This window comes from Phyllostomus hastatus, unplaced genomic scaffold, assembly GCF_019186645.2.
Source record: "Phyllostomus hastatus isolate PE091 unplaced genomic scaffold, TTU_PhHast_1.1 phas_contig_209, whole genome shotgun sequence".
Taxonomy (NCBI): Eukaryota; Metazoa; Chordata; class Mammalia; order Chiroptera; family Phyllostomidae; genus Phyllostomus; species Phyllostomus hastatus.
The window spans coordinates 22,710,833-22,735,449 of NW_025333735.1; the positions used below are offsets into that span (position 1 = coordinate 22,710,833).

The window sequence follows — 24,617 nt, forward strand, 5'->3', positions numbered from 1 at the left end:
CAGAGTTACCTGTCATTTCAGTTCAATAACAGAGGATGAAAGCTCATTCCACTGCTGATGATGCAGTAGTGGCTACCATCACTGAGGATTTCCAGCTCTGATTCAGTTTTGCCAAAAGGGCTCAGTCAGCTAGAAGGGGGCTATAGGTGCAGCTCCAAGCCCTGCTTGGAGCCCCAAGCCCACTACAGGACTCTAGTCTCAGAGCTCACAGCTCCTCCCCTCTGGATTTCTTACCAGCACTCTTAATGTCAAGCTCCTCAAGTTCTCCTGCCTATTCTCTGATGAAGACATTAAAGAGTCAGCATATACAAAATGATGGAGACAGAAGGAGGAGTAGCTAGGAAGTACTATTATATTTATAGAGAGGGAAATCAGATCTAGGAAGGGAAATTTTTTAAACAATTGAACTATGAATAATAGCCTTAACTACCAATACTATCATGTGAAACATAAATAACAGGAAAGCGTCATACTCTAAACAGTCTATACTTTTCTAACAGTTACAATTACAAAAAAGAAAATGCATTTTTAGAATACAGTGATTTTTGTTAGATAAACCAAAGATAAAATAGTCTTACATAAATAATAACATCTCCAGGAGAGATCCCAGATTTTATGATGTATCTATCGTACCTGATGAAAACCAGCTTGACCTTGGATGGGGCAGTCTTAATAATGGCAGATGCATTTTGGTGACTTCTTCCATAAAGAATCTGATTATTTATCTGTTTGGGGAAAAATAAAATATTCTTGTAAAAGAGCAAAATGTATATTTTATATAAAATATATATCTATAGTTATATATTATACAACAATATATCTATATACTTAGAATTTAAAAATGAAGTCCATTTATTTTTAAGAATCTACATGTAAGACTATTCAGTGACAAAAATCTTAATATTCTTTGTAGTATGGATTCAAACACTAATTCTAAACAGCTATTAGAATCTCTTAAATTCAGTTTTGAATGCAGTTAATAGAACACACTGTCCTTGACTCTTTTGCTAAACTTGAAGAGCCAGTAGATGCAAAATATTTGTGATATGATTTAATTTCCTACAGCTTTTCCAGATTCTTAAAAAAATGTAGAAAACAGACCAAACTGTAGTATTCACCAGCATTCTGAAGGGCCCGTTAAACATCATTCTGCAAACATGTCAAGGCTATCACACAGCATACATTTTGTTACTCCAGAGGAGGTAAATATTATATACACCCTCATTTTAAGTCAAATTTTAGATCAATTGCACAGAAACATTTTACTGTAAATAATCAATAAGCCATCTGCTTTTATCAAACATGCAGTAGGATTTTGAACTTGAAGGAATTCACCCAAATATGATCTAAAAACATCTACATTCTAGATGTTCCCACTGATAAACTATGATGATAGCCATAATCAATTTTTTATTTCATCCATTGATAATAGTTCATAGTTTTGGCTTTTTTCCTCCTGTCTTTAATAAGTACTTAAGGATGTATACTATATTGTCCCTATCTGAGACCATGACAATTTCTACTATTCAAAAGATGTATATGTAGTACATTATATAAGGGATAGTAAAAAGGTATTTAATGCTGTTTTTGTAATTAGCATCTAATTTTTCTGTCTTTGATATATCTGAAATTTTGCATTTGAAGACAAAAGTGAGAAAGGTGTTTTTGCCATAACAGCTATAATAAGAAAGTATATGGAAATGAACGCTTCAAAAGATGAAATGAAAATATAATATTTTAACTGTTTAAGTGAAGCTCATCATCACCTTGAAGTAGTAAAGCTGGGATTCACATCAAAGCCTGCTAGAAAAACTAAACTTGACAAAGACTAACATTATTCCTCCTTAATATGTATCTCATTCCATCAACTTTTGTTCTTCACCAAGATAAATCAATCTCCCAGAAATCCACTGATCTGCACATTGTCATTTCTCTGCACTTTAGTTTCCTCTTCTTTAAAGAAATTGAAGCACCTACTCCATCAAACTGTCATGAGAATTTATTAAGACAATGTCCGTAATTTATAGTAATCTTGATACCCAAAAGATTTTAAACTTTTTATATATTCAAAACTACTCATCTTTTCTGTTTATGTGTCTGCCTTTTTTCATATAATGTGTTTAAAAATGTGCTTACCGTCTGTATGATACTACAATGATCGATGTGTGCCATCATGCATTGCCCAAACCTCCAGAATGTTGAAGGCCAAGAATGAACCCTGACGAAAACCAGGGACTTTGGGTGGTGATGACACAACATGTCAATGCAGATTCATCGGCTGTAACGATCGCACTGCTCTGGAGGGGGATGCTGATATGGGAGAAGCTGCGAATGCGTGCAGATGGGCGTACAGGGGAAGTCTCTAACTTCTTCTCAGTGTCGTTTCTCTAAAAAAAATCTTTTTTTATAAAAAGTGCCCACCTTCAGGAATGTAAATCATCTTCTACTGCTTTTACATGGTTTTATTTTTTCCTTTAAAAACTTTTTCTTCACAAACTGTGGTGAATGCAGGGGTGGGGTGGGGGTTGGGTGGGGGTTGGGTAGAGGTGGGTGGAGGTGGGTGGAGGTGGACAAAAAACGGCGATGAAAATAAAATCAAATCAAATGAAATTTTCTTATATTTGTATTTTTTTAACCTAACTTAGTTATAAGGGAAATGGTTAAATAAGTCATGTGGTCATTAAGAGTAATGTGAAAAAGCATACTTAGTGACATAGAAAGTGCTCAAAATGCCTCAAATGGCAAAACCTAGTTACAAAGTAGTATGTCTTGCGCAATCACTTTTTCTGCTAACCATATTTTTCAATCTCTTTACAATGAGCTACAAATAAGGATCTTCACACCATAATTTTAAAGTGAGATGATGTGTGGAATATGCTTGATTTGACATCTGGCATTCAGGCAATTATTTACAAATGTCTTCCTCACTGAGCCTGGCCCCTGCTTTTAGAAAGTCTTCCCTAAACTTTGATCTAGCAAACCTTCCAGTCTTTGAATTTTATGGTACTAAGTTTAAGGTAATTTTTCTTACTGCATGTACACCATGCCCACCAAGTCAGTCCGTGTTGGGCAGCAAGCATCAGTCAAGCACACAACTTCTTACTGTGCTGGGCGAAACTCCTGAGGGCAGGAACCAGTGCCCTCCTCTTGCCCCAGTGGGTCACGCACAGCTTGCACAGAGCGGCACTCAGTGAGGACACACCAAATCACACAGCTGTGAACGGAAGGGGCGCTTCCATTAATCAACTGCTGGCATGCTTTCTCTGAGGTGGGCTCTAGCCTTCAAAGTGACTGAGGTTTACAAAAGATTTCTTTTTTGATTAGCTAAAATGTGAGCATATAAAAACTTGAGCTGTTTCATGTTTATGGATATGCCTGCTTTTTAGCTGTGATCCTCTATTTTGACAGAATAAAATACATGGTACTATTATTTTAAGAGGGAAACATTACAGCCCAAATGAAGAAAGCAGGTCATTCATTTTAATTTACCTAAAAGTAAATCTAAAGTTATGTCCTTCAAGATATGGTTCCTGAATATTCAGAGGCTCTAGCAATAGAAGGGGACAACAGCTCCTTGTATCTTGAAGATCTGGCAACAGAATCTTGCTTGCTGTCGGTGTGTTTTCCGGGCCAACAACTGTGGTGTTACTGCTAAGGCAGCTGCTCCCTGCCAATGCTCACAGGCCTCTCAGGAAACTCTGCTGTTCAGTGGAAAACGGGGAACTGAACAAAGAACCCAGGGCAGAGAAAAGCCTGATTTAACTGGATTAAATTGGGAGAGAAAGAAAGCAGATCTCTGGATTAAAAAATCCAAGACAGAGCCACCTCTTTTCTGACCTCAGAAATGACACATTAGCAACCTCAGCAAGGAAGAGCTCTTGTATTTTCTTAGATCTTATTTAATATAAAACAATTTCACTATTTAAATAAAAAGAATATAACTTCTAACTACAAAAGCAGTTTTTATATTTCTTCATCACTAAAGGAAAACACTCCAGAGAAAATTCAGTGAGTAACTAGAAAGAATATGATGCATTTTATGAATAATTAATTTGAGATTGTCACTCCATTTCTGAGAAGTGGCTGTTCTCCCAGGGCATTGCTCTTTAAACAACAGAGGTAGGACACCTTCTAAGTATAGCCCAGACAAAAAAGAAAGCATTCTACACCTCTGGGAAGTCTTTCAGGTTAACTCTAATTAATAATAGCTACCATTTACTGAGTGCTTACTCTGTGCCAAACACCAGATAAACTCTTTATACACAGTATCTCATTTAAAGCTCACAACACCTGGGATATTACATACTTTTACTAGATAATGAAACTAGGACTCCAGGAGCTTGAGCAATTTGCCCAAAGTGCTTTAGCTATTAGTTTAAAAACCTATAATCCTCAGGCACACTTAAAAGTTCACATCATTAAGCCCTTAGGACAATTAGGTTCTGGTCAGCAGCAAAAAATCTTAAGAACAAAGCCTTGTGTCTATCGACCACAGAGACAGAATTTCAGTCAAACAAAAGACAACATTTAGGCCTCAGCTGTGTTTCAGCTCCAGTCCTAGAAGAGCAGAAGGTCCCGTGGAACACATCCTTGGGAAACCAGTGATGCCAGGGCTGCCATCAGGACTAGATGCACTGATCAACCCCCTGCCCCAGCATTGACCAATCAGTGGAGAGCACGGCCCTAGTCACGACCAACCCTAACTTCCTTAGACGCCATAATTAATGATTTTTCTTCCCCTATGTAACCCATCCCCTGGAAGCCACTGGGGAGCCATGCCTTTGAACACAAATTCACCTGTCTCCAGGTTTGGCATCATTTCCTTGAAAATAAACCTTTACTTTCTTGCCAGCAAACTCCTGTTCATGTTTGATTGGGCTTTGCATACAGGTGAACAAACCCCTTTAGTTCAGTAATACTAGTTTGGATGATAAATTATCTTTATCCCACATTCATCAAGCCATGATAATGGAAAGCATATTCTATGCCACTCATTCCCACTAAATCAGAAAGTCAGATCAGATGGAAGATCTTTGCCAGCATGCAATCATTTCTCTTTACAAGGGATGGTCCTTCCAACCTTCCTATCACAAATACTATCTATAGTGGTGGGCCATACAAGTTTGCCTTGCTTGTCAGGACATTCCAGGCTGAAGATAGGTGACATATGACACAGGCTGGGACAATCAAGATTCTCCCTTTGGTGGTGGTGGGGGAGTGGAATTTAAACTGGGGCTGAGACACAGTTAATGATCCTCTACAACTTCTCAGAGCTGCTGTGAGATGGCCATATTCTGCCACATGGATGAAGGGGCAGGAAAAGCTATCACTTCCTGAGCCCCCATACAACCTGATCTTTAGATTCCAGGAGAGACACCCAGACCATTACAGCATACTCTTCCTTTTTGGTTAACTTACCTTGAACTAATTTCTCTTCTTTGTAAAAAAAAAAAAAATCTCCATGGATACAGTATCTACAGTCCCCTCTAATTCTAAATATTAATTTGTACATCTCCTAGTCTTATGCTCTTTCAGACACTCAGTAATTTACCTTGGCATTCAAAAGGGAGGCGTGCAGAAGAAGGAGGAGGAGAATTAGAAAGGAGGAAGAAGGAAGAAGAAAAGGAGGGAGTAGGGAAGAGGAGGAGGAGAAAGGAGGAGAAGGAGGAGAAAGAAGAAAAAGAAGAAGGGAAGAAGAAGAAGGAGGAGGAGGAGGAGGGGGGAGGAGGAGGAGGAGGAAGAAGAAGAAGAAGAAGGAAGAAGGAAGAAGAAGGAAGAAAGAAGGAGAAGGAAGAAGGAAGAAGAAAACTTTCTGTATAAAGGAGCTTTCTAGGTTCTTGACCCACAATTCTAGTTTTCATATCTGTGGTTAGCTTCCTCTTCTGATTGCTGACATACAGGACCTTCTGAGATCCTCTACGTGGTTATTAACTTTTATCTCAGCTTCATGCCCCCTGGTGCCAGAAAGACAATTTTACCATGGCTAAGTTTGGTCATCTTTTCCTCAGTTCTAAATTTCCAGTTCAATAAAATATTATTCAGGAGCAAATTATAGCACCTCTAGATACAGAAGACAATAGCCCCAAATGAAAAACATCGTATTTGTAAAACTTACATTATATTCTAGTTGGCTTTTACTGTGATTCATTTACCCCACATGGATTGGTTTTTGCTATAGTAGTAAAACAAGACAATGACAACAAAAACAAACAAAAAAACTCACACTGATTTGAGGTAAACAGTTGGTACCAGAGATGAGATACTCAATTGCAATGTTTCATAGTCTATAGAAGAAGTAGAATTAATCCAGCAAAGACTCAACAAAAGTAAATGGATGTAAATCCTTTTGTTATACTACATAAACTTTTACTTTCGACATCTTTTAATGAGATTTGTTTCATTAAAGTTAATTATTCAAAACTATCATGAAGAGATAGGCTTTCAACTACTCTTAATTTTCCATAGCTCAACTGAACGTGAATATAAATTTATGCTGGAGAGCAGCTCAATTAAATTATTCGCAAACTTACTAAATTGGACGTAAATGTTAATTAACTTAAGCTCAGATTGAAAATATTAATTATACATAAATTAAAAGTTACTTCAAGCAACACATTTGCCTGAGATTTGAATATCATGTTATATTATGTTCAACAACACCCTCTCTGCCCAGACTTTTATTAAAGTAGAGGAATTTATTATGAACAGTAATAATAATTATTAAAGAACTGAGCTGGAATTCAGGGGAATGGAACTGCTGACATTGAAATCTGAGAGTACTCCTTACTTCACTTTCAAATATATTTTAAAATTTACATTTCAAGACATTAGAATTCATAGATTCCTTTTTCTATAGTTAACTCTTTTATTGAGTATCATACATGCAGAAAAAAGAACAGATCATAAGTGTTTATACCTTGATGAATCATTTTATTGGTTAATTTTTAATTTAACAATTCCACTTCTAAGAACTTAACCTTAAAAATTTAAAAATTTGGGGTCAAAATGTCTTTTGTGGCTATGCTTATAATAGAGAAAAAGTGAAAAAATATACATTCACCAACCAAAAGCTTCATTATATTTGCCATCATACATCAATAAATGGAAAACCGCTCCACGAAAAGGAGGCGAAGCAGGATGATGTAGATCTAGATTCATTGCCATGAGAACACAACATTGCTGAGTGAAAAGCGACAAGTATCATGTAATCTATTCCTCACATTATTTTCATTTATGTAAAAGTTTCTGTTTGAGTCTAAAGAAGCCTCTGTGAGTATCTCTACTGAACAACTATGATGGTATCTCTAGTGTAATCTAAAGTGATTTCCAATTTGTTTTTCTTTATTGATATTTTAGAATATCATTTAATAAATGCTTACAACATACAAGGTACACACATTACTCATGCACATACACATATCTTAAATACATCATTCCACTTAAGTCTCACACAAATCAGTAAACGAATGCATTGTTACCTCATTACACAGATGGAGAAATTGAGGCTTACTGTCTTTAAGGAATTTGACTGATAAAACATATTTAGAGCCAGTACTTATAGCCAAATCTGTTTGAGTCCAAAAGCCTTTCTTGCTAATAATTAAAACCATTTCTAAGGGTATTTATCTGGGGTCAGGGGAAAAAAAGCCATAGAATAAGTAACACATTTTTAATTCTATGTAATTTTAAATCCAACTAACTGAGCTTCAGAAAATACAATAGAAACTCCAGACCAAGAAACAGTCCAATAAAAGTATACAGTTATGTGTTCTATCTATCCATTTATTCTCTTATTCAATAGCCTTTGTACAAGTGATGAGGATACAGGAATTTACATCACCTTCATCACCATAGCTACCCTGTATTGAGCACTAGTATCTTTTAGATACCAGATTCTCTGAAAGTCACTTTGTAGGAATTACTTTATTCAGTCAGATATGGTCCTTACCCTCAAGTATCTGGTACTCTAATAAATGACCCAGCCTTTGGAACAAATTATCGCACTGCCATATGATGGATGTAGGCATAAAGCAAGAAATGATCTTCTCTTCTTCGAGATGTGCAGGTTGATCCTGAGGAGACGACAAGAGCTTAGCAGGCACAAGGGGAAGTAAGTAGCAGGAAAGGTATGAGGACTGAGGAAAAGCATATGCAAAGTGATGCAGGTATTATATGCAGTTGTTATCTTCTTTCTAGGAACTACAGTTACTTCAGTATAACATTTGTGGGGGGTAAGGGATAAACTAACAGAGAATAGAGGTAACCACTTACTGTTCAAAGAAAACCTTGTGTACTTGCTGAATATTTTCCCTTTCCAAAAATCCTGGGCACCAGTCTTTGCAAAGAATGATCCTCACTTTCCAAACTACTGCTTCAGTTTTATAGATGGGAAAACTGAAGGGAAGTAAGGGGCACCCAGGCCAGGGATAAAAACAGGGAAGATGACTAAAACTTACATGAAAACACAATTTCATTAGAATAAAAAATATTTCTAAATAAATTATCACATTATTTTTTTTCTCAGAAAGACAAAATAATATACATCAAGCTCCAATATCTTAATACTTTGGGCAAAGGAGCAGATTTTAAGAACCAAGTTTAATGGATAAAGTGCAGCACACAAGGTCCTCTGCGACTTCAATTTAATCTATTTCTTGTGCAGTACAATGTTCCCAAAGGAATGCATTCATTTAAAAAGCTTAAGCATGAAAGATTTATTTTCTCTCAGGCAAAACTAATTAAGTTGAAATACCTTCTAAAGGCAAAGGAATAGTAATATGTAGCTCACATCTTTCTAAATTTGATATATTAGGAAAATATTAAGATATTCTTTTGACTTCTAAATGCTGATAATTTTGAAAAATATTGACTTCAAGGAAGTGAGCAGAGATAAATAGGTGTATGTGTTACTCTGATTTTTAGCATTTTTTGTGGAATTTGGTCCAATTGCTATAGGTTAGTTCACTAACCAAATGAAGCAGTGTTTGTAGATAATTTCTATTACCTATAGGGCATGGGAAGGGGTAAGTAACTGGAGGCAGGAATATCTACCTTTTAACGGCTCTTTAACATTGCAGGAGAGTCAGGTTTTCCTCGGAGGCTGAGGCATTACAGCCTAATTCTATTAATGGTATTGTCAGTCACATAAATAAATAGAATTCAGGTGACCCGATCTAAAATTCTTTCTTTCAAAAACATCAGCACATGCTATGAGTTAAGACATCTGCCAAACAATAAGCTGGAAAGGTATGTTAAAGATAACTTGTGAAGAACTTTGAATATTATGATAAGGAGTTTTGACTATCCCAAAAGTCAGTGTCTATTTGTGTTATATTTAAATTTCATTTTAAAACATATGGATAACCTAAATAGGCACAGAAAAATTATTTGACAAGACACAATGCCCAATTGTAATTTAAAACAATCTCATCAAATTAGAAATGAAAGGAAACTTCCCAAGCTTGATGAAAGACATCTATGGAAATCCTACAGCTAAGATCTACATGTATTTAATTATCTGACACTAAATGTCTTCCCTCTGAGATTGAGAGAGGAGGGAGGGCAAGAGAGAGGGCAAGAGTGAGAGCCAGAGAGAGTGGAGGAGGGGGGAAGAAGAAGAAGGAAGAGGAGAAGGAGGAGAAATAAGGTCATAAAGATTGAAAAGTAAAAAAATAAAACTCCCTATACACAGATGGAATTATTGCTTACCTAGAAAATGCTAAGGAATCGACAAAAAAACTATTACAACTAAAAAGGTTAGCATAAGTGTAGGTTTATAGTACTATAATTATAATTTTAGCATGAATACAAGGGCAATAAATAAATATGTGAAAATAAAAATTCTACTCATAAGATAATTGAAAAATATAAAATACATAGGAATGCACTTAACTGAAAATGCAAAAGTTCTACACTGAAAATTATAAAACACTACAGATAAATAATTAAATGGAGAGACAACATGTTCATAAATTGGAAGACTCCATATTGTTAAGACATCTAGCCTCCCTTAAACGATTCACTACAATCTCAGTCAAAATCTCAACAGGCATTTCTTAAAAAACAGAAATTTACAAGTGGGTTCTAAAAGTCATATGGGAATTCAAAGGACCTAGAATAGCCAAAACAGTTTTGAAAAAAAAAGAACAAAATAACTTAGCACAACCTGAATTCAAGCCTTGCTCTTAAGCTTTGGTAATTGAGGCAGTAGGGTAATGGTGTAAATAACAAACAGATCAATATTAGAGAACTAAAAGTCCAAAAAGAGATGCATTGTTATATGGTCCTTTAATATATGAAAAAGGTGAAAGAAATTCAATAGGAAAGAAAAGTCTTTTCAACAAATGGTGCTGGAACAACTGGATATCCACATGGCAAAAATAACCCTCAATCCCTACCTCACACCACACACAAACATTAATTCAAGATGGATCAGAAAAATAAACATAAAAGCTAAAGCTATAAAGTTTTTCAAAAAATATAGGACAATATTGTTGCAACCTAGAGGTAGGCAAAGATTCTCAGCTAGAATACTAACTATAAAAGAAAAAAGAAAGAAGATTTCATCAAAGCTAAGAACTTCTATACATAAAAAGATTCCATTAAGAAAAAAATAGACAAGCCAGTTTGAGAGGAAAGATACATAAATCATGTATCTGATAAAGAGCTAGTATCCAGAATATATAAATAACTGCTATATTCAATTCAATTATAAAAAGACAATCTAATTAAAATGGAGAAAAGACTTAAATAGACAAAAGGCTATATCTGAATGGCTGCTAAACACAAGGAGAATATTCCACATAATCTGTCATTAGGGAAATGTAAATTAAAACTACAAGGATCCACTACACACGCACCAGCTATGGATGTGGAACAACCAAAATGTTCAAACACTGCTGCTGGGAATGCTTAATGTTTTGACCACTTAAGAAAAAGAGCCAGCTGATCTTTGTAAGTTAAACACATAACTACCTTGTGTTCTAGCAGTTTACCATTAATAGTTACCCCAGAGAAAAGAAAATATTTGTCTTCGAAAAGACCTGTCACATAAATGTTCATAGCAGCTTTATTCATTATAGTCAAAAGCCTTGGAAAAAATTCAAATGTCCATCCATAGGTGAACTGATAAATGAAAATGAATTGTGGTATAGTTATACAATGGAACACTGTTCAGCAACAAAAAGGAACAAACTACTCACATGCAACAACATAGATGAAACAGACATGCTGAAAGAAGCTGGGCATAGAAGAGTACATACTGTATGATCCCATTTATATGAAGCTCTGGAACAGAAAACACTAATTAAAGGTAAAAAAAAAATTCAACGCAGTGGCTGCCTCCCAGGATGGGGGTGGGAGTTCCCAGTGGGAAAGATTCTGGGGAAATGGAGATGATAGATGCAGGGTTATATAAGTGTATCCAGCTGTCAAAATTGTACAGATAATATCTGTGCAGTTCATTTATGTACCTTTTACCACACACACAGACTATAAAAAAATAATAACAACTGAGGAGGAATGGGCATATGGAGATACATTGTAGGTGATACAAAAATGGCAGAGTGTTTGTAATTGTTGAACTATATGATGTCTATGTAAAACAATTTCATTATATTATCTGTTTACTTTGTAGGTCTTACAAATATCATAATAAGAGTTTTATTTTTAAAGCTAAGAAAAGAAATACTTCCCCAGGTAAGATTTTTCTGGTAGGACACCTTTAGATTTTCAATACTTAAACTCCATAGAATATACATATCCTCACAATACAGTACTTCAGTAAATGTTTGTTTATACACAAAAAATTTATCTCTACATTCCCAATACAAAATAAGACATTTTAAACATAATGCTGTGGGGGCAAGTCCTGAGCTATAGTCCAAGTACGGAGTCACTGAGGGAACCACACACTTGGTATCCATGAGGAGAGCGAGCAGTTCGGATGCTGGTGGAGCTAATGGAAATCATTGTGCACAAAAAAACTGTGTGTTAGCAATCATAGCACTTGGTGATTCTGGAGTGATACGAGGCACTTTCATCCTGCCAAGCTTATGTATTACCTATATACAATTACTATAATTTACTTTAGCTATACTTTAGGAATTTGTGGAGGAAGGTAGGGGTTGACATGTAATACATAATTTTCCTGACTTAATAAGAAAGAGTCCTGGATGGTGTAGCCCAGTGGACTGAGTACCAGCCTGTGAACCAAAGGGTCATGGGTTCAATCCCCAGTTAGGGCACATGTCTGGGTTGAGGGTCAGGTCCCCAGTAGGGGGCACACAAGAGGCAACCACACATTGACATTTCTCTCCCTTTCCCTCTCTCTAAAAATAAATAAATAAGATATATTTTTAAAAGATTTTATTTATTTATTTTTAGAGAGGGAAGGGAGGGGACAGAGAGAGAGAAACATCAATGTGCGGCTGCTGGGGGTCATGGCCTGCAACCCAGGCATGCACTCTGACTGGGAATCGAACCTGTGACACTTTGGTTCGCAGCCCGAGCTCAATCCACTGAGGTACGCCAGCCAGGGCAATAAATAAGATCTTAAAAAATAATTTTATTAACAATTTTCTTTCACACTTTGTGCCCTGAGATTGAATGGTGACATATGTAACTCTAACTTCCTCTTGTACAAATAAAGCAAAATATAGAAATAAATTATACATTGAAGCTGATATAAGGAAATCTTTCTCAGTAATATAAGAGCATATCTTTCCTGAATGCATTTCAAGTATGGTCACAATAGCCTCGAGTAGAACTGGAAGAAGGGAAGAAATTGGAAGGAGGGAACAGAGGCCAGAGAACCATCCCAATGTCAGTCATGTAAAACCCAAGGAAAAACTGCAGGAAAAAAGGGGGCAGTCTCCAGAGGCACCACTGAAATCTATTTTTTCCTCTCAAATGGTCAGTCTCTTCCCCAGCATACACTCCTAACTCTATTTTTTATATTCTTTCCACAGTAATCTAAGTTTCTTCAATTATCCTCTCTTTTACTTTCTGCTTTCAAGGCACTTTCTCTCCGTGATTTCAGATAATGTGGCTCACTGAAGAAATCTCACATAAAGCTTTTGTAGAGCAATAATCAGGACGGCTATAAGAAAAATTAAATGATTGCTATTCCTCCAAAGGATCAGTAAGAATGTAGATCTTTAGCCTATATATTTCAGCAGCACGAAGACAATGAAATGTGACTAAATAATTCAAAACTGTTCCCCCAACAAGCCACAGACAGAAACAAAAATGTCAGAAACAGAGGTCAAAGACTTCACTGCAGGAAACCCAGAAAAGAACGAGGCTTCCCAATATAAGCTAGGTTTTACATAATATTTCCTGCAGCCTGAAAATACAACCTTAGGTCTATAACAGATTGAGGGTAGGAAACTATAAATTACGAAGTTCAGAGGAGCTCTCAAATTGGGCAAGAACAACCTCAAAAAAAGATTTTTTTTCTTTTCTTGAGAGATAGGTATAATTTCACTGAATTCAAAGTGGCATTAAATTTTAAGAAGATAAAAAGAGTAACATGGTATTGCATTATGAAAAACTATTTTAGATATTTTAAACTAGCACTGGATTAACTGCATTAATCTAGATTTGCCCAAACTACAAAAAGATAAGAAATTCACTTACTACCTTCTAGAATCACTATTAATCCAGAACTAAATAACTTAAGAACAAAGCCCTTACAGTTAGAAAAGCTAGTGTTTACATATTGATTTTGCCCCTGGTGTCTCAGTTTTGTTTTTCATAATGCAGGGATTACAATAGCACCAACTTTCATTGAGTTGTTGTAAAAGTTAATAGAGGGAATACATTTAAAAAATTTAGCACTGCCTTGTAATTAATAATAAGTTTGCAATGTCAGCTCAATTACCAACATAGCTCCCCCACTCCCAAATGTTCTCTTAATGAGTACATTTTTTTATAACTCAAATGAGATACTACACAGTGCATTACTTAGGGAAGATGATTTAGCAAGACACAGATAGCTGTGGGTTATAATGCTGTGATGATGAGGGTGGGGGGGTTGCACGTTGAAGAAAGGAAAAGTGCTGACACATAGCAGAGGTTTCCCACTGTTTTGTGTGTGAGGCTGACCAATCAGCCGGTGCCACATTCTTCTGCTGGCTTTCCAAGTTGTGAGTTAGGCTGTGAACTATTTTTAAGAGTCACAAAATGGGGTGACTCTAGCCTTGCATATGGGAAGATCATATTCAGCACCTGCTTACAGCATTTATTTTAGTCAGGTTTGATCAATCAATTTTTTAGCTGCTTTACTGAGCTGTCATAGACATGTAAATCACATGTTTAAAATGTAAATTTTAATATGTGTGACACTCATTAAACCATTGCCACAAAAAAACATTGGTTGATCAATTTACTTTTACACTTTTAGCTAATATAACCCTATCTGTGTTAATAAAACTGTAGGAAAAATGAATTTTTTTGTAATTTTGAAATCCTTTCTCTACTTTCTGCTCCATAAACTAGTGTTTCTACAATGGGATATTTTATCACATGAAGTCTCTTACGGCGTAATTATTGCATTAAGAGGTACACTTTATAAAATTAAATCCATGTTTGATAATTACCTTAAAGAGCCAATACTAAGACTGAAGGTTTTGACTGTAAATTAGAATCTTATCTATGGATGCACAAAAGCTAGTGATTTACTTAACTACTGTGCTATGTATGCTTATAAACCACATCTAAGTTTTCCAAAAGATTTCAAAACTAATTCACTGGCAAGGAGCAGAGAGTGAAAGACCCACTGTTGGGACTGGTGCGGCGGTAAGGGCCCGCAGGAGTTTCGTCAGAAAGCAGCTCCAGGTACCTAGGTCTGTCATTTAGCGTCCAGTTTTTTTCTTTTGTTAAATAATTACTACTAGACAAGATCTGGGTTTACCTGTAGTTGTATGTCTTTATCCCTGGGAAATATGGGAAATACTCATGCTTTTTGTTTTTATATTCACATGCAAAATAACAAGATTTAGTTTTTGCTATCCTGCAGGTAAATGTTTCAAAGGGAATGTACTTCCTCTATCTGACAGGTGGCAAACACGAGGCCCTCGGGCGAATCCCGCCCTCTACCTTGTTTTATCTGCCCGGCACCTTGTTTCTAGGTGGCAGCGTCACCTCCTTGGCCCTAGTTAAAGAGTAGTTACATTTATACAGCCCTAAAATCACATTTGGCACTTTGAAGGCAACTGCAAGGCCGATGTGGTCGCCCACCCCCACCAACCCGAAAATGAATTTGACACCCCTGCTCTATCTTGAAGGACAGCGGGGGGCAGGGAGGAGTGGCAGACAAGACAGCCCTACCTGCCAGCCCAGCTAATTGTGCACTTCCTGTGTCACCCACATGGTTCCTTCTAGCTGCTCCTAACCTGACAAATCACTTCAATTTCCCACACCTCACTATCAGCTCTCTCTTCCCACTCAAGTATTGTGGGAAGAATATAAATAAATCCTACATTCATATGACAGCATCACGCCCAGGCCTGGGTGTTTTCTGGGACTAATTGCTTAGGGAAAGCCAATACTCCAGCGCAGGGGACCCCAGCCTTTTTGGTACCACAGAACTGACTTTGTGGAAGACTGGGGTGGGGGTGGAGGGCTGAGGGGAGCTACACTGGCTTGCCTGCTATTGACTGGCACTGGTCCATGGCCAAGGGCTGGGGATCCCTGCTCTAGTGCAAGTGCAATTCCCGGTTACCCACCCCCAACCCCATCTCCCACAACTAGCATCAAAGCAAACAGCAAAGAAGCTGAGGTTTAATCACATTGTCTTCTGGGGGCTTAATGTAAGATTTCTTTAATGCATGAACTGAGCCATCCACGGACAGAACTTGGGGGCTGCTCTTCCACTATAACAGTGTAGTCCCACAGCAACCAAGCTGACGGTGACTGTCCTGCCAAAAATCAGTCACTGACAGGGCTCTAGTAAGAAGCAGAGTGCCTGACCTCACAGAAGCCACAATGCACGTTCAACCAGTCTCTTCTCCCTCCTATAATTAGCCTCAGCTTAGGGTTTACAACAGATCAACTATAAATAAAAAAGGCTGTGAGCAAAGTAACAACAAAACAATAATGAGAAGTAATATGAGCAAATGGTGGGAGCTGTAAAAATAATCAAGACAGGGAGAATGTTACCTCCGTTGAGGAGAGAAACCACAAAAATGAAAGGAGTATGGGTGGATAAGCAAATACACAGATGTGCTCTGACCTGGGAATCCAGAATATAATCTGAAAACCCATAGTATATGCCTCTTACACAACGCGGCATTCTTCTCCCATCTAACACTCTGCAGTAGCCGAAGAACAGCTATGGCAACACTGGCTTTACCTTCCCTGGCCCTCATCATGGAATCAATTTCTCATTCTCAGTTCAAAAGCACAGTGGATTGAATACCATGCTATATACAAATTCCTGACATATCACAGAGAAATGACTGAATTTTTTTCTCAGCTATAAAAAGAAACCAGGGGAATATTTCCCACAGGAATTTTTCCCCTTGTCATCCTTGACCTAGAGCCAAAAGTCACATGAGAAGATGGGTTATAACTGCTTAAGAATCCAGGATGTGCATTTTTTTTCATTCTCTCAGCTTTTCAAGATGATGCAGGGAGCTACCAAGGAGTAAGAAGGTGGTTTCCCTCTGGGACACCCTTCAGAGAGAAATGCATTCATATAAACAAGCTAAAAAGAACTGAACAACACAAATCCATGCAAAACATTATTTTGTAAATATCAGCTGAAATGTATTAAGGTATTATTACGTGCCAGATACTGTGGTGACACTTGACATTATCTTCTCTCATTAGTTCTCTTTGAACCCCCTGAGGCTGCTGCTGTGCAATCACTCTACCGCAAGCTCTATGAGAACAGGTACCATGGATTTTGCTCACTGATATAAAATCGGTACCTTGTTCATGCATTGCCTCGTGACGACAGACACACAGTAAGATATTTGCTGGATGACTAAATAATTTCCACTTGATAAAGAAGGTAATAGGTTTAGAGAAGATAAATAACTAGCCAATGACATGTGATGCTAGAATGTGCTCTGACGTAATTTTAGCTTTTTTGTTTTAAACAAGAGAAATTGAGGGGAGTGGAGGGTGATTAATTTATCGACATGTTTAATCTTCTTTTTTTTTTCACCTCTGAAGAATAAAGTTGCTGAACAGCAACAAAAGTACCAAATTCAGAAAGTCAAAGGAAGGAATAGGAGGGTCTGATATGGCTGTTTGTTAATATTCTTTTCTTACGCAGGGAGCTCTTCCAGCCTCTGGCCCAGAAAACAGGTATCTGAAGTTTCTGTCTGTGAGGGAGGAAATACGATCCAATTAAGTCAACTATGTGCCAGGTACTCTGTTAAACTCCTTCTAAAATGCAACAAGTAACTGAAAGACTGATTTAAGCTAAAGTAGGTCTTCTAAGGCCGGTACTCATGGCCCTTACACAGTGCTGACTTTTGTATATAGCCTGTAAAATACTCTCATTACTCTGCAGACACAGTTCATTTGTTACAGGTATCTAATAAGGTGTCAGAGAAATAGAACACCAGTGCTCCTGTCAGTCTGGGCCCATCCTCAGTCTTAGAAAGACAGAATAGAAGTAGAATCTTCATGTTGCAGATTACAGCCTTTGGAACAATTCCACATACCACGCAAGACAGACGACCTGTGTCTAGATATCCACAACACACAAAGTGACAAATATACATGATTTTCTAAAGAACAGAGCATCATAAATCAGAATTCTCAGGCATACAAATAAGTGGTTAAAGTACTATGGGGAACACAGTATACTTCAAGTGGTTAGAGCACGGACCTTAGAGTCTGGCAAGCCTGGGTACTTACTGAAACTTAGTACTTGGTTCCATAATATTAGGCAAGTTACTTATCCATTAGGCAGTCTTCTTATGCATAAAATGGGGATAATAACAGTACTTACCATATAGGGCTCTTAAGAATACCGAACACAAACATGTGAGTGCATAGGTAGACTGTTGGTAATAACTCAGCAAATTAGCTTTTGATTCATTACTACCAGCACCATCACTTCAGTCTCATCTCTGAAGAAGTCCCTAAACATCAGCCAAAGGATATAAACTCAAAGCAATGAATTATAATAGTTAATACATACTATTAACTATTATAGTTAACTATTAAAAATCAACAATACATAGTTGATTTTTATTTATTTAATTATTATGCTAGTCACTGTTACCCAATATGGGTCGCTTTCATGATGCTATATTACAAAAAAAAAAAAAAAAGAAGAAGAAGAAAGTAACTCTAGATGTAACATTTTTGTGGAAAGAATGTTATGGGAGAGACTACCGGGGTTGGAAGGGAGAGGTGACACTAACGGTCTCACAGTTGTGTCTGCCCAGCCTTGGCTGTAGATATTATTAGGCAAGCCACATTGTGGATGACTGAGAATTGTATTCTGAGACAGAATCTGAAGAGGAAATCCTACAAATCAAAATCAGTAAGTCCTCGTTTTAAAAAAGCAGTGCCTCTGTGACCCCCCTTAATGTCCAAGTGTTGGAGCAGTTTATCCAGAAGGCTTAGAGCACATTGGTTAACAAAGAGCTAAGAAGTCAAACCATGTGCCATAAAAGAGGTTACTGCACCTGATACCAAGTGCATAGCAGCTGTTGTCACTATTATCACATTTTTCATTTTGTAGTGCCACAATCTTGTCATGTCTGTTGCTTACTAGACTGTGAGCTATTGGATTGAACTGGATGTACTCATCAATTTTTTCTGTGTTCAGTTCTAAGAAACACTAAAGAAATATTAGCTGAATAAGTAAGTCAACAAGCAAATGAATATCCAGCTAAGATAAACTCAGAACAGAAACCCTAACTTTAAGTTTAGGAGAATAAGAATAACCCTTTGGTTTATTGATGAAATCATCTAGAGAGTAATTAGCAGAGAATCCATCATCTCCTTAGCTTCTTTTACCTCTATGCTGGTCCTACATAAGGAACTTACAAGGCCTTAACCCTCATCGTCAACTTCACAGACACTACCCATTCCCTGACAATCAAATCACATAGTTTCACTGGCTCTAACACCTTCCCCAAAAAACTAAATGACAACAACAACAAATACAGTGAATTCAAAACTCAGAGAATGTTGATTAAACACCAACAATATTAAATTAATACATAATTAAATTAGTTTTGAAATTTTAAAATTAATATTACAAATAATCCTTACCCTTTTAACATGTTTCCAGGAAATTTTCCTTAATGACTCCTAAATTATTCTGAGGGATTAGTTACTACTCAAGCAGCAAAATAACATTTGCAAGCAACAATATAATTTTTATTTTGCTTTGAAAAATAATTTTAAATAGTTGAAGAAAATATAATGTCAACATTCTTCTCCTTCACCTCATTCTATTTTTAAAATTTATTTATTTATTTATTTTTAGAGAGAGGGAAGGGAAGGAGACAGAGAGGGAGAGAAACATACATATGAGAGAGAAACAGCGACTGGTTTCCCCTTGTACTTGCCCTGACTGGGGACCGAACCACGACCCAGGCATGCATGCTGACTGAAAAGAACCAGCGGCCTTTTACCTTGTGGAACCACGCCCAACTGAGCCACACTGGCCTGGGCTCCCCCTCACCTCATTTTATTGTACACTATACCTGGCACCCCCTTACCTCAACAAAAGACAAACTTAAAAATACACATCTGCTCCTTACCTCTAACAGCTCATCTCCAATACGCATTCGTCCATCCTTGGCAGCAGGTCCTTCTGGGTTGATTCCCACCACAAATATGCTCATGCGTGACCTGTCTTTATTGCCAGCAAGGCTGAGTCCAAGTCCATTCTTATCCTTTTCAAGTTCAATAATGTGTAATTCTCCAGGCAAATCTGCATATCTTTGCCTGATTTTTTCTATTAAAAAATAAAAAGAAAATTAAATAGGGCAGCTGAATTTGTACTACAGAGATGTATTTTTCTGCCCATACTGTGATTCCTCTGCAATGATTGGTCCCTCTTTGAGAATGAAGTACTTGAGGTCATTGATAGCCTTTTATATAGGTTACAGTTAAGAATTACTGTATATCTATCTGAGAAGGTTAGCTCACACATAAAACTTTCCCTGATTGTTCAGGTGCACACTGGCCTAGAATGTCCATGCATTATTTTCTCACATAAGATAGTCAAAACAACGTGGTAGAAACCCTGGCCTCATTGTTTCCACCCCCAAAAAGGAGCAGGGTGGGGAGGCAAAGACTATTTACTGAGCACCGGCTATGTGCCAAGCAAAGTGATTGGTCCTTGAGATATTCCAAACAAAACAGACATGGTTCCAGTTCTCATGAATCTGCCGCCCAGGAGAAAGAAAATCAACAATTAATTCTAAATAATTACATTTTCAAAAATTATACGAAGGTTATACAACAGCAATACTGAGTGCTATGTGAGCAAAAACCAAGGGGAATTAAGAATGTTGGCTTAGCTGTCAGTTTGGAATTCATTCTGAAAATCTACCACTTACTCCATATCCAATAACTAACACACTACTTTATCTCTATGGAATTCATCTGGGAGATGAGCATTGGATTACCCACTGCATAGATGCTGAAAAAAATGAACTAAAACACACGTCAAAGAACTCAACAGTTCATGGCTTCTAGGCATTCTATAATTCTTTTATTCAATCTTCTGTCTCACCTTGCTATCTCTATTTTAAGGTCTAAATTACTTATTTTATATTTTAGGATTTGGCTGGCTATGCTTTACGTGTGTTGGTCCTGTGCAACAAAATCACCTAGAAAATGCAAAAATACAAGGAGAGAGAAGAACAAAGATAAGGGCATCTGTTAATGAAACAGAACCATCACCACCAAACCAAACCAAACCAAACAAAAAACATTACAATAAAAAAAATCAATGAAAGTAAAATGTACTCCTTTGAAAACATTAATAAGACAGGCTCTGCAAAAAACGCCAAGGAAAATCTAGATGATACAAATAAATTATAAGACAAGAAAGGGGAAATAACTGCAGACAGATTTTAAAATAACATTATTATGAATAATATACCAACAAACAAAATGTTGACATACTTTAAAATATTGATAACATAAATTTCTTAAAAAATTTAACATCCTGGCCGGCGTAGTTCAGTGGATTGAGCGCGGGCTGGGAACCAAAGTGTCCCAGGTTCGATTCCCAGCCAGGGTACATTCCTGGGTTGCAGGCCATAACCCCCAGCAACAGCACATTAATGTCTCTCTCTCTCTCCCTCCCTTCCCTCCCTAAAAATAAATAAATAAAATCTTTAAAAAAAATTTTAAATGCCATATTTAATACAAGGCAAATGTAAAACTGCAGTAGACTAGTAAGTATTAAATAAACTGAAATGATCATCAATGATACTTCCTTTAAAAAATACCTCAGTCCTAGATATTTTTACATTTGAGTTCCATCAGATTTCAAGTTATAACAAATTTTTATCCTCTATAAGCTGTTCCAGAACATGGAAAATGTACAAAAACTTATCCACCTGATTTTTGGAGACTGGTTTAGTCCTGATTCTGATTCCAAAATAAAGACAAATCAAGAAAAGAAAATCATAGTCCTATTTATAATCATGGATATAATTTTTTAAAAATGATTTAATTAAAAGTATATTAAAAATATTTAGTTTGACCTCTATGATACAGGCAAGTATTTGACCATTTTCTGACATAAGAAAAGCATCTTCATATGATTCACTATAACAATACATTATGAAGAAGGGTGTAGCCCAGGAATGCAAGGATGGTTAACCATCAGGGAATTTTTCTAGGGAAATCACATTCATAAACTGAACTAGAAGAACTGAAAGATCTTATTAATAGATGAAGAAAATTATTCTGAGAAGGTGCAACATCTATTTAAGATTTTTCAAAAATGCCAAACTCTTTGCAAACTGGGGCAGAAAGTACTTTCTGAACTTAAATTTACAAATAAAAATATACTGGAAAAGATATTTTCAGTGTTTAAAACCAAAAGGGAATTAATTAATATGCAAAGAACTATAAATTAAGCAGAAACAAAAAGCAACTTTAATAGAAATTTGGTCAAAAGATATAAAACTCAAAAGGCTAACAGACATGTGAAGAGACATTCAAATTCATTAGTAATTATGGGAATGCAAATTAAAATAAGATATCAGTTTATACTATTAGACTGGCAAACATCTAAAAACTGGATTATTAAGCCTTAGTGGAGATACAAGGACAGAGGAACCCTCACACACTGCGATTGCGAGTGTTGAGTGGTATAGCCATTCTGGGGAGTAATCTGGTACTACTTAACCAAGTTAAGCATACACATACTCTATAAACCAACAGTTCCACTCTTGGGTATATATACCCTAATGAATTCTTCCACAGGTCTCAAGGGGACAACTGGCTGATGCTCATTACAATGTTATTTGAGACAGCAGGGAGTTGGGAATAATCTGGGTGTCTGTCATTGGGAGAGAGGACAGGTGACATGTGGTGCGTGGGCATCACAGTGCACTAGCAGCAGTTAAAAACAATTCATTGTAAGTAGGAACAACAGACTTTAAAACAGAGCTAAATGAAAAGGAGGAAAAACTGGGCGGTGTCAATACCACTTATGCAAATAAAGATTAAAGCACAAAAACACACAATACATATTTTATAAGCAAATACACAAAAACACAAGTTTTTAACATATTAATATGATTCATTATAGTGGGCAAAAAAGTAGAAAGAGCAAGGGCAAAAGGGTCAAAATTCAGTTCAAATCCCTAGCTGATACACTCAATACCACTGGTTCCTTGGACCAGTCACTGAACCTCTACAAACTGTACATTTCTTCTTTGTAAAATTAGGGTGTGACCTTAAAATAAATGTTACCTAAAAATGCCTGGGACATCGGGTCCAAATAATGTTAGGGGGAAAATACAACCATGATTTTTTCCCATGGCTTAGTTATGTTGAAGTTTTAAGTTAGTATTAAGTTAGTCTTCTGTTAGTGAAAATGCAACTCTTTTCTTATTTATCTTTATCTATCTTGAGGAAAACGGAGACTTGTGAAAGGGAGCAATGGCTCCCCATGATGGCATGAAGGAAGCAGGCACAGAGTCCTCCCGTGGGGATTGTCAGAGGAAGGGGCTGGTGTCATTCTCCCCACTCCCCCTGATTCTCTTCTCTGAGTTTCACATATCGAGGAGTCCCCGTGACAACCTCTGCAGATGCGGAGGAATCACACCACTGGATCAAGTGTTTGTGCCATGGGACTTAGGCCACCGAGATGAATTTAAAAGTGTGGGCTAGTCAAGTATGGAGTTAAAGATGATTTAATTAAGAGTATATTAAAAATATTTAGTTTGACCTCTAAATATTTTAGTATATTAAAAATATTTAGTTTGACCTTTCTATAGTTTCCATTTGGGAAGATGAGAAAAATTTCTGCAGATAGATGGTAGTCATGGTTGCACAACAATGTGAATGTATGTAATGCCACTGAACTGTACACTTGAAAATGGTTAAAGTGGTAACTTTGTTGTGTATATTTTACCATACACACAGAAAAACTTATCCATAGGCTTAAAAGACTCTTCAATAATTGGTTCCCTTATCAATATTCCAACAAACGACTAAGGTGTAGATTTAGTATCCTGAATTTTTACAACCAGCAGCCCTATTTTTTTAGCCAATGTTTTGTTGAGACACTACTATAACCCTATTTATTCAATTAGCAAATATTAATTGAATCCAAATTCATGTCAGGTTTGTGACACAAAAGGCACACTATGGAATTTGTTTTTAAGGTCCTTAAAATCTATCATTGGAGACAAGCATACATATGACTAACTATAATTTAGAGAGATAAGAGCTATAATAAAAATATCAGAGCTGAAGTTACCCATCTATTTTACTGAGTGTCCAGGAAAACAACTGATGTCTGCAAACTATGCTGAGTATTATAGATAGTCTAGCAAACTCTCAATATACTGGTCAGATAAACCTTTAATACATAATGCCAAAAACCTCATTATTTGACATCTCCAATAATCCAGCACCTAATCTCTTCCAACTTTATTTGTTTAAATGCTAAAAAATGAGTTACTCAGCTTTCCTTGATGTCTCTTATTATTATTAGCATTATTATTATTATTTATGGAAGAAGTTTAATAGAATAAAGCTGAGCAAAAAGGCAAATCCTATTACAAATAGTGATGCAATGGACATTTATAAAAACAGTCACAGGGATGTAAAGTACAGCATAGGGAATATAGACAATTATATTACCAGTAACTGTGAATGGTGTCAGATGGGTACTAGACTTATGAGTTCATCACTTTATAAGTTATATAACTGTCTAATCACTATGTTGTATACTTGAAACTAATATAATATTACATGTCAACTATAATTGAAAAGTTTAGAATTAATTAAAAAAAAATAGAGACTTCCAGTCAAGACGGCAGCATAGACAGACATGGCTTGCCTTTCACACAACCACATCAAAATTAGAACTAAAATATAGAATAACCATCACCCAGAGCCATCAGTTTTATGAGGCTCCTTGTACATACAGCTCACTGCTG

The 24,617-nt window shown here is 36.5% G+C and overlaps 1 protein-coding gene across 6 annotated transcripts in view; it reads right to left on the bottom strand.

The window, feature by feature from the left end:
• Window positions 1-24,617, bottom strand: part of PATJ (PATJ crumbs cell polarity complex component) — a 327,386-nt gene that overhangs the window by 117,297 nt on the left and 185,472 nt on the right. For all 6 annotated transcript variants that reach the window (XM_045835301.1, XM_045835303.1, XM_045835300.1 and 3 more), the window contains 2 exons: window positions 19,740-19,936; window positions 634-725 (listed from right to left, as the gene is read on the bottom strand). In XM_045835301.1, coding sequence (XP_045691257.1) covers window positions 634-725; window positions 19,740-19,936 — 289 coding nt within the window. The remainder of the gene's footprint in view (window positions 1-633; window positions 726-19,739; window positions 19,937-24,617) is intronic.